The sequence below is a fragment of the Eucyclogobius newberryi genome, unplaced genomic scaffold (assembly GCF_026437365.1).
Source record: "Eucyclogobius newberryi isolate DKJ021-1_F unplaced genomic scaffold, fEucNew1.0.hap1 SCAF_5, whole genome shotgun sequence".
NCBI classification, from domain to species: domain Eukaryota; kingdom Metazoa; phylum Chordata; class Actinopteri; order Gobiiformes; family Gobiidae; genus Eucyclogobius; species Eucyclogobius newberryi.
Window position 1 is genome coordinate 27,366,499 of NW_027316167.1, and position 11,355 is coordinate 27,377,853.

At 42.6% G+C, this 11,355-nt stretch overlaps 2 protein-coding genes across 2 annotated transcripts; one reads left to right on the plus strand and one right to left on the minus strand.

Annotated features, from left to right (window-relative positions):
• Positions 1-1,027: 1,027 nt before the first annotated feature.
• Positions 1,028-5,281, plus strand: larp6a (La ribonucleoprotein 6, translational regulator a). The gene is made up of 3 exons (XM_072464466.1): positions 1,028-1,749; positions 3,018-3,216; positions 3,494-5,281. Exons 1-3 carry the CDS (start codon positions 1,046-1,048, stop codon positions 4,598-4,600), a joined length of 2,010 nt encoding a protein of 669 aa, XP_072320567.1. The 5' UTR covers positions 1,028-1,045; the 3' UTR covers positions 4,601-5,281.
• A 2,507-nt stretch (positions 5,282-7,788) lies between these two features.
• tm2d3 (TM2 domain containing 3) lies at positions 7,789-11,354 on the minus strand. Its single transcript, XM_072465487.1, has 6 exons — positions 11,237-11,354; positions 10,816-10,911; positions 10,519-10,679; positions 8,500-8,674; positions 8,311-8,386; positions 7,789-8,241 (listed from the first exon to the last, which is right to left on the minus strand). Exons 1-6 carry the CDS (start codon positions 11,337-11,339, stop codon positions 8,076-8,078), a joined length of 777 nt encoding a protein of 258 aa, XP_072321588.1. The 5' UTR covers positions 11,340-11,354; the 3' UTR covers positions 7,789-8,075.
• Position 11,355: the final 1 nt, after the last annotated feature.

Genomic DNA, 11,355 nt, shown 5'->3' on the forward strand with positions numbered 1-11,355 from the left:
GTCTAATCTTGTTGCCAGCATTGTGAAGAGGCTTCAAAATGGCTTCTTGAATACAATTTACATTTGTAAACTAAAATATTCATAATCTAGGGATATCAATATTTTACATATGGGTTCATTCACAACTATTTGTGCTTCTTTATCAAGTGATGGGGAGAGTGTAGATTATGTTGTGATTATGTCTATGTCGAGCCACTTTCTGCATTGGCGTCTGAATAAAATAGAATAATCTACATATTCCCCCCCAAACCTGTTTATATGGACAAAAGCATTCTGTTACAAATAAAGTTTGAGAAATTTGCCTTAAAATCTTATTTTTATTCACCCAAAGAACTGAATAAATTAAGCCAGGTCTTCATATTAAAGCCTGACTTTAACAACAAAATTGATAAAAACCTGTGTTTATAGGTTTCAACCTGTTAAGAAATATATATATTATGCTTTTATTTTATTTTTGTAAAAAGCTAAACTTGGGATTTTTTCAGCAAATCCAGCCAGAAAACAGGATAAACAAGATCAGTTGCAATGCACACTTCAATAGAATATCATGAAGTAAAAGAAACCCATGTGTGATATGGAAATGGCCGGGTAGTGACTGAACACATATATTGTTGTATTATATATTATATTTGCTGCTTTGAGGAGGATGTTGGAGCATTCATTGTGTGAGCTGTAGACTATTACTTTGTAGTCTCACTTCTGCCTGAACAGATTTATTAGAGCTTAAATAGCCCAAAGGTATTGGCCCAAAAATATTCACACCATTTTGTCCCACTTCTTTAAGTAGCTCAACCACTCTGCCCTGGCTGATGGCTTCGATTGTTATTTACAGTAGGACAATTCATTTCGGGGTCACTCCTCCTTCCCAGACGTTCAAGCACTGTCCAATTAGCAGTTAAAGAAGGGGTCGCCCTGGGCACAATGGGCTCCCACTTAAAGAGGAACACGTGCAATCGGTTTCCCACTTAGAGCCGTCGGACCTGCAAACACTGGTCCCCGGCGCCTCCGCGTGAAGGCGCGTGTGTGCGGGTAAAAAACAGACAAAATGCACGCCTTGGTGACAGCCTTTCTGCGCTGTCTCTCTTTCCTTCTGCCTCCCTCTTGGCTTTGTGTCAGCTCGCGCTCGTGGGCTGGGAGCGCGTGCGAGGAGACCAATCGCGAGGCTCGTTTCAAAAGCAGAAAGCCTCTTACACATGAGGAAGTGAGCGCGGCAGAGGCGGCGGTGGCAGTAGAAGCGCACGGAGGCTCCAGTCCCCCAGGTCAAGGCTGTGTCTCGCAGGCAGCTACAAGCCCAGCTGTTCCTCCGGGCCCCGCGTCGGGTCGGCTCTGGATCAGGGGTCTCTGGCGAGCCGTGGAGCGCGTCTTCCGAGCGCCCTGGATCTTCCTCCGCCATCGCTGGTGCCAGAAGCAGCATCGCGCCCCGTGTCCAGTGGGCGAGACGCGAGGCTCTGAGGGACCCGCGCCCGCCGCTCCTGCCGCCGCCGCGGAGGGGACCAGCGCCTTCCCGCACTCCGAGAACATGAGTGGCTATCTGGGGATCCACAAGATGAAGACTTCGAAGTGTATTTCAGACGGAGTCGATGAGGTCATCACGGTGGATAAGCTCTCGCAGGAGATGGGGACCGTGACGATCACTGTGGCCATTCAAGCTGCGGAGGACGAGGAGCCGGAGGAGCTGTCATGCAATAATGTTGACATTCTGGGAGGCAGCTGTAGTGAGGACGACATGGGCCGGCATGACAAATCCAGGTCTGAGTATGAGCCACTTATTCATTTTTAAATACCCATGGAAGCGTGAAGTTGATTATTACTTTCGTGGAGGTTTTGCGTAAAGTTTCAAAACATATTTTCGCCAGATGGAATCACGTGGGTCATTACAGCTGTGCCTGGTGTTTGGGACAAGTGTGGTGTTCTAACGCCAAGTTTAGTCTGTGATTGGGGGGGGAAAGTGAAGGCTTAATGTAAACAAAGAAACTGACCTCACTTTTTCGATGTGGTCCAAGGGCCCATAGAGCCCAGAGGGACTAGGGGACCAGAGCACCTGTGGCCCTGCAGACAGCACTCCTCTAAACACACTTGAGAGAGAGCGAGAGATAAAGGATTGCACCTTCACTTTAATCTAATTCCCTACGTCAGGGCTGCTATTTTTATCCCATGGCCTATAGGCCAAGTTCCTGCTCAGACTACGTCCTCAAAGAGTGACTCAGTGATTGAACGGCAAATAGGAAAATAAATACATTGGTGTACTGCTGGCCCCCTCCACGGAGAGCGCGCTCTGGCACGGACACCTGAGCAGAATATTGCAATATTGCAAGATGTAGCTTCACACAGGAAGCCTACGGGCAAAGGAAATACGCAAGCAAAAGATCATGTGGCTGCTGTTATTGCCACACACATATCAGTGTGTTTCAATCTGGTTATTTAAACAAATAATCATTTAGCGTATATCTTATAGGCATAATTTAAATCTCTTTGGTCCCTTTTTTTTATTTTTTTGCAAACAACATCCCATGCACATCTTCTCATGTGAATGTCTGCTATGAGCTCCACCTGATGTCCCAGGGAGCTTTGTGTTGTAGTGCAGCAGTTGTGTGTGTGTGGGTGTGTGTGTGTGTTTGGAGTGGGGGTGTGATGAGTCATCCACAACATTTCATTCAGACCCACTCTCTAGCTGCAACTACTTGACTGATGCTTTCCACCTTCACGCAGCTCTCTGTCCATAACCTGTTTTGCCAGTAAACGATTTTAGGGGAAGAGTTGGTAGATAAGAGAAGACAACCTTTTATTTGTCTTATCTTGATCTTGCCATCTTTCAGAGGGAGAGGTTTTCTTGACAGATTTGGATTTGCCAATGTGATCAAACGGATACAATATAAATCAAGTCTGTATCATCGACGACGTGAAAATAATCGCCATGTTTTAGTTTTATTACTGGCGGATCCGAGTGTAAAGAAGTGCACTGCGTGGAGTACTCGTGTTTGCTCTATTCTGACTGCTGCTGATGTCTTCCCACACAGTGGAGCAGGGACCAGCGGAGGTGAACTGGAGGAGGAAAGCTGGCAGCCCCCGGACCAAGAACTCATCCACAAGTTGGTTTCCCAGATCGAGTACTACCTGTCCGATGAGAACCTGGAACATGATGCCTTTCTGCTAAAACATGTGCGACGCAATAAACTGGGATTTGTCAGTGTCAAGTTGCTCACCTCTTTTAAAAAGGTAACCGTCATTTCAATAGCTGCGCGGTAACATTAGACAGAGTGCTTTTGAGGACAAAATGTTGTCATAAGTAACAAGTTGTAACAAAAATACTAATTTTGTTACTGTTAATATTTTTGGGACGTACATTATTTAATAATCTGTACAATCTGGGTAGAGTTAAACTGAATATGCTCATTTTAATATTTTTGGGAAGATTATAACTCATATTGATGAGAGCTAATTGACGATCAAACGATGTGTTCCATAAATATGTGGTTGTGGTCTGTGCTTGCAGGTGAAGCACTTGACTCGTGACTGGAGAACAACTGCTTATGCTCTGAAACATTCCAACATATTGGAGTTAAATGATGAGGGACGCAAAGTGCGACGCAAGTCTGCAGTCCCCGTCTTTGCTAGTGAGTCTTTGCCAAGCCGCATGCTACTGTTAAGTGATTTGGAGAGGTGGCCAGAACTGGCTGCACTGACTGGGGCCACAAAGGAAAACGGAGGTGGTGAAGGAGGTGCCACGCAGCAGGAGCAGCTCATGAAGCTGTTACTTAAAGCTTTTGGAACATACGGCACCATAGCCTCTGTCAGGGTCCTGAAAGCTGGAAAAGACCTGCCTGCAGATCTGAAGAGGTTAAGTGGGCGCTATACTCAGCTTGGCACTGAAGAATGTGCCATTGTTGAGTTTGAGGAAGTTGAGGCTGCTGTCAAAGCTAATGAAGCAGTGGGGAGTGAGGATGGAGGGTCTAGTGCCCTTGGGTTAAAAGTGGTCCTCATTGGCACCAAACCACCAAAGAAGAAAGTGCCAAAAGAGCGCCCGCGTGAGGAGGGAGGGATGCGCAAAAGTCGCTCTCTCAACAGCAGAGTTCGAGAGCTCCAGTACCATGGAGACGACTCGGCCTGCAGCTCATCAGAAACTGAGAGTAATCCCACGTCACCAAGGCTCGCCAGAAAGTCCCTGTCTTGCAACAAGCTCAGCCCCACAACGGCAGGCATCAGCTTCCAAAACAATCACCTGAGCCCTGGAATGTCCCCACGCAACAGCCCCTGGTCCAGTCCTCGAGCCAGCCCCTGCTCTCAGCGCAAGGCCCCGCATTCACACAAGTCTCCCCTGGCCAGTGAGGGCCGGCTGAGCCCAGAGGCTGGCCGTCGGTGGGCAGATTACTCTTCAGACAGTAGCCTCACTCCTTCAGGAAGTCCCTGGGTTCAGCGGCGAAAACAGGTGGCGTCTCAAGAGAACAGCCCAGTAGGGAGCCCTATGCTGGGGAGAAAGATTCAGAACGCTGATGGGCTCCCACCCGGCGTGATGAGGCTACCCAGGGGTCCAGATGGAACTCGGGGCTTTCACTGTGTTACACTCGCAGATAGGGGAAAGGTCGCCGCTACTCAGACTTGAGTCTTTTTGCAGCTTTCACTCAAAAGGTTTCATTGGACTTGCTTAGGGTTAGTCAACCTGTGTAGATATGATTTGTTTTGAGGTTCCAGTCTTTGTTATATTTTTATACCACATCTGTTAATTTGATAATATTTGGTAGATTATTTGCGGGGACATGAGTGAATGTATTCATAGATAATATTGCTTTCGAAGGTAAAATGCCATGACATTAGATTGTGTGATCCTCATTTTGTCCGTTTTGTTTTTGATCCAGTGTCCTGTCATAAGGTTTGGGTGTTCTGAGCTCACAACGCTCTGTATGGTGTGTTTCTGGCATAGGCATAATGGACAATGTCACCATTTGCCTTTCTGTACCTACTGTGAGGTTCCTTTTCTCCATGCTGTTATACAGAGGTCTATTTGTTCCTCTGCGTCTGACTCTGGACAGGAATAATTTAACATTTTATTAAGATTTCTTTCCCCTCAAAGTGTTTATTACTCATTAGCACTTTGCTAAAACATCTAGCAGTACAAGTTAGCATTTGCTGGGCAGGTAGCTATTTATGTTGTTTTAGATGTATTTTTATTTAATTGTTTTAAGAGTCCACCAGTTTAAGCTCACAGTATAAGGGATTATTGGAAAAGGGGATGCTCTTTGTACAGTGCAACATCTATTGTACAAATAAATCACTAAAATTGCAATTGTCTGTTTTTGGTCATGTACAAAATTTAAAATATTTTCTTCATGCATGTTTCCAAGAGCTCAGTCCATTGGCAGCGTGCCAGCCCTGTAGATGCTTCTAAATGAGAGGAGATGTTTGGCAAGCTATAAAATCAATGGCACAGATGGAAGAACCACTATGGTCTGTGAAATATATTTTAACACGTAAAATCTATGAGAACTATGTTGGTTTATGCAATGCTTTGTGTGTGGCCTCTTCACATGCCTATAAAAATCTACTATTTAACAATTCCAAACTTGTAAATCAAATCTAGAATGCATTATATAAATGGCAGACTATTGTAATTAACAGTTGAAATTGCTGTTACAAGTGGTTTGCAGGGCATTTTATGGTGAGTCTGATGGTGCTGCTTGAAAGCCTCTTCTGACACAATGCAACCAATATTTTCTCTCAAAGCCACTTCTATTCTATTCACACAGGCCTTTGAAAACGGCTTGTGTTCTGCAAAAATGGCAACACTTGCACTCTCCCTGTGTTTGTGTGTTTGTCAGTTTCTGGCTGGTATCACACAAGAGTTTTGATAATGGACAACATCTCTCCTTTTATGTCCGGCCAAAGCAGACCGAGAGCAGAAACATTCATCTTTTGTGTGATTCTGTACCTATGATTTCTGGTTTCGCCACCAGACTGTAGGCTTTTTTTGTTTTTTTCAAATGTCATTGGGTCACAGATAGCTTCTCCGACACAGCTTGGTGGAGGTGTTCTAGTAGTTTCCTTCAACCTATGGTTCTTGGAAATGGAACGTTACACAATCAGTTGTATTTTCACAGTAAATCTCTGGAAGATGATAATATCAATGATGCAAAATCCCTGCAAAATATAATTCAAAAAAGTTAGGCTTTTAAATTATGATTTACTCAATGTCCAATTGTCTTTGTAACACCTCTATAAAATCTAACTGGTTTGCTGCTGTACACTGGTGCACACAGTATCCCAGGGTGCCAAACCATTTTAAAGACACCGTAATGAATGGCTCTGCCTCAAGTGCTCCTTAGCAACCATCTAATTGTGACAGAAAAGGGGCAGAATAGACATCGTTGAAATTCAGAGGTCTACAACCTGTGCTTTGAAATGTACAACTTTAATGTGACCAAATTGGATTGTGTAAGCTCAGCATGAATAAACTTTTGTTCTCTGCATAATGAGCTGTTCAAAAGCAGGCTGTCGTGAGCTCAATTCCAAAATTACATCTGATTTTTGTCATTTTAATACGAGTAAAACTAGCAAAATTGGACAATTATTTTGACCATTTAGGATGGTCTCATAGTGCCATCAAAAAAGGTAAAAGGGCTATTATCTGTAATGTGTGATGTGTGAATAAAAGAGAATAATTTAGCTCGCTACAGTGTTAAATGAGATATGTTTATTGTAGTATTTGTTAGACAGGGCTGAAAATTAGAAGGATAATGAAAGTAGGGAAAGGTTAGTGTTGAATTATTGTGTACTTTTCCTTTGCCTGCTTAGAAAATACTCAACCATATGTAAGAGCAGTAAATACTTTAACCCACCCAAAATATGAAAAGTTCTTACATCAGTTAGTAGGAGGAACTGGTATTCTACTGGTGCGTGTGCGTGCACTAAATCATCTTGGCTCTTCGGTTATATACAAGAGATACACAAAGGATACTTTATCAGACTTATTCTTTAAGTGGCTGCATACTGCACACAGGGGCTTAAGGGGACTCCAACTCTCAAAAAGGCCTGTAATGCACATTGTTCACATAAAGAATGTGGGTCCGGTTTGTACCCAGGTCCCAGATATTTGTGCAAGATTCCAGATTGCAATTAATTATCTGAGTGACAATTATTCATGGTTGTCTAATGAGTCTTCTTTTTCAGATATTCATGCCCCATGCCAGCAGGAAATAGTGTCCTGGCAACAGGACTGTTTAGTGTGAGAAATCACACAAACAACTGTGAAAATGACCTCAGCTAATAAAGGAGTGCTAGTTAAATACTGTAGTAATACACCATTCACGGAGACGTAAGATATTGTGCACATCAGTGCTCATCTTGCATTTTCATACCAATAAATGTATAATTATATAATACAGAAATATGTAGACATAAAACAAGTGTATATTATTCACTTTTATTCATATCATTTAAAATGACAGCAATATAAAATATAGACACTGAAAAGAAAAGCATAAGAGTCAGAATATTGGTCAAATTATGCACAATTATTTCTTGCTGCATTTAGAAGTTATTCAATGTGGCGTTTGGTAGCAGTACAGTGCGTCTCAAATCAGACTACGACAAAACAGCCTTCCAGTACTTTACTTAAGTATATATAGTTGACCTTAAAGCACCAACCAGAACAATATAAAACAACCAACCTCATAGTTTCCATGGATACCATTTGACCCTCCCCCCTCTTCTCATACCTTGAAATAAGAGACTCATGGAGAAAACCCTTGGCTCTGAGGTGCAAACTTATCTCCCAGAGCTCTGCTCTGTGGGAAACCAAACCAGTCCAATCTACCAGACAAATACATAAATAAATGTCTCTTCATCGTCTTCTGAACAACTCCATCTACAACAGCATCACACTGCAAGGTGGATGCAGAGATGGAGCTCGATCTGATGCTTGTGTGGGTAGAGTTATCGTTGATGCGAAGTGCTAAACACTTCCTGCCTGACAGCAGATGGGATGAGGACATGTAGCACAGCAAGCTTGGGCAGGCAAACGTGCTAAGATCACAGCATCTTAAGTCTTGAAGATGGTGAACCCATCAGAGGAGAAACTGTTTTCAAATGTACAGAGAACCATCAGCCGGTCCCACATAACCAACGCCAATCAGAAGAACGTCTATTAATGTCCAAATACCCAGGCCTCCAAAGCTAAACAGTTTGCCCAAACCCTCTCTCCACTGGCCTAGATAAAACCGGTCTGCCCCAAATCCTCCAAGCGTAATGCTGCAAAAAATGTAATATTGAGGTTACAATGCCATGACAGTGACCTTTATTTTACAAGAAATACAATACCTTAGAGCTACTGCTGTTGACCATTTGTATCCTCCTGTCCAGTTACAAAATAACCGTTTCTGAAAATGTCTTTTACCTAAATAAGCAATAAAGTAAAAAAAATAAGTTAAAAGTATCAAGCACATTATGAACATGTGAAAAGCACTAAACAGTACATTATCTGACACTTTTGTTTAACTTTCTACTTACCTAAACAATGTACATGTTCCAAAACAGTGCAGGTGGCGTTGTAGCGTGTCCTTGGGCAGGACACGGTCATGCAGTTGGTGGAGTTAGAACAGCGGTAAAACAATGGGTCGAGCTGCCAGCAGAATTGACAGGTGATGGACAGAGAAAAGTTGGTTTGCTGCTGTCCTGTATCACCCTGAAAAGAAAAAACAAACGTTATAGGGGTGGGCCTTAAATCATAAAAAATAATGATCAACATTTTCTAGAGCCAAGATCATGATTTCAATTTAATCACAACAATTCAGCTTTGTACAACCATCTTCTTTGCCTAGTGCAGAGTTCAGAGCACATTATATTACAAAACTGAATTAAAGTTCCTCCGGTGCTGCCCGGTGGTCGAGTGGTTAAAGCACAGCACACATATGCCAGGCTCAAAGTGCATATGTGTGCTGTGACTTAATCAGACGGGAGGACATGCAGTAGTCGGGATTCAAGCACACGACGCTGCGGCCGGCTGCACTTGAGCCTGGCATACGTGTGCTGTGCCTTAACCACTCGCACAGTATCAATACTTTTAAACAACATTAATTCATAATAAATTGTTCAGGTGGCCATTTAGAAGCGAACTCCTATAGAGGGGGTTAGAGGACTGTTACTGTCCTGCAGGAAAAGCAGAAGCTGCTCAATCTGCCGGAACACCAGCTAATGACTGACGCGCAAACGAGGTGGAAAAGTTCTTTTGAAATATTGTTTGTGCCGCGCTCCTCTCGGCGGAGGAGCTTCTGATTAGGTCCACAGCTCCTTCTCACCTCGGCCGAGAGGAGCGCGAGGTGAGAAGGAGCTGTGGACCTGATCAGAAGCTAATCTCACTTCTCGCCTGTGAAGAAGATGCTGCAGCAGCCTGTTCAGATCATGCTAATTGTTTGGCAAGAAACATGCAATTCTTTACTAGAATGTGTTCCATATATTTCTATTTGGATCAGTTATTAGAACATAATTGATTTATAAATAAGTGCTTTACTCTTATCCAGAGTAAAAAAAATTACCCATTTGGTAAATTTTTAAGACCCTTTTTGAAAAAATGTATCAGAATATGTATTGTAATGAGGGAATTGCATCAGAATGTACATATATCAGGATAATTATCTCATGGTGACACGTATTGTATCGCTCTTGGCAATACCCAGCCCTAGTTAGAGCTGCACTAGAAGTGGCTAATGTAGAGCCAACAAAAAAACAAACTTTGATGACAGCTCTCTGAGTTAAACAGCCAAATCAGTGCAAACCAGGACAGATCTGGATCTACAGCAAAAAACACTGGTCAGGTCTGACCGAGTGTAATAAAGCACGCTCAGTGCCCACACTAATGAGACCGAAGAGCTGGACACTGAATACAATCAGAATGCACTTATTTGATTCAAAACATGAATAGTTCAAATGCAAATGCACATATTTCGCAACTGCAATTGTCATTTTGGGCTTTACAACATTTTATTGAATTTAATATGGACTCAAAATCTTTCACCTGCTGAAGATTTGAGCAACAGTGTCCAAATACTATGACTAGGCAATATACTGAGACTTACAGTATGTTAAAGGGACATAATTGTACAATGTATTAATTTAAAGTATTCTTACTTTATTATTCTTATTATTTTATCTATGAAACTTGTGTCCACACCTGCGTCCTTGATATAGATTAAATAAATATATAAAGCCATTTAAGTTTTGTATATACATTTTAAGTTCGGCCCGGGACATACCCTGAGCGTCGAAATTCATCTCGCGGAGCAAAATGAGGTGGACATTCCTGGTTTAGTCATCTGTCACTCACTGAGAGCATGACAGAGGCTGATCTAAAGGAGTGAGTGTGGTCTCGGTTCTGTCACACACCTGCATTAACCAGAAACCACTGAATGACAATGACGACTTAGATTGTCACAGTAATCGGATCACAATCTGATTTCATTCGTCATTTCACCCAGTCAGAGACATTGCTTTGTGCAATACTTTTGTGAGGAGTAGAATAGATGTACTCACAATACAGTGGACACCCTTTTTAGGTCTGCATTGGAATGAGGCCGGTTTCCCATATGTGCAGTTGTTCAGGTAATTACAGTTTATACAATCAGCCGGCAGCAAACTACAGAGACCCCCACTCGGACATTTGGCAATGTAGTTTTCTTCTTCTGCAGGCAACACTGCAACAACCACAATCACAAAAACATATTTCATAGCTCACTTGATAGAATATAGAACATATAAAAGTGGTCAAAACCACAAAGACACAGTGTACTGAATATGAATGATCATTTAAACCCTTTATATGTAACAAACCTGATGCAGCAGCAGGCACCACTGGACTGGTAATCACCGGGTGCTGTATGTCCCTGGTGTAAGGAGTCTCTGGACCATATGAAGATCTCAAATATCCTGAAAGGACAAAGAGAAGATGCACATTTGTGATCATGACCCTTTAACCCACCACAATGACACTTCAGCCAAAAGCCACGTTTGAATGGACCTTTTGACATGGTCTAATGAAAATATATTTATACTCCTTGATTTTCACCAAGGTGTTACAAAACTATTAAGCTGACATTTAAAATTAATTATGTTAGCTAGTACATTTTGAGAGTACATTTCAGAAGTAATGCTAAGAGAGCGTTAGCATGTGCAAGCTAACAATACAGTTGGATTAACGTCACTCCAAGAACACGCGATATCCAAACCACTTTTAGATCACATCTTGTCATACCGTTCACGCCTTGTGCTACGACATCCATAAGTAATAACACGACTACTGCATAGGCCTTAACGCATCGTCCCCGGTCCAGTTTCCAGAAGTGATCCGGGGCCATTGTTGCTGCAGCTGAG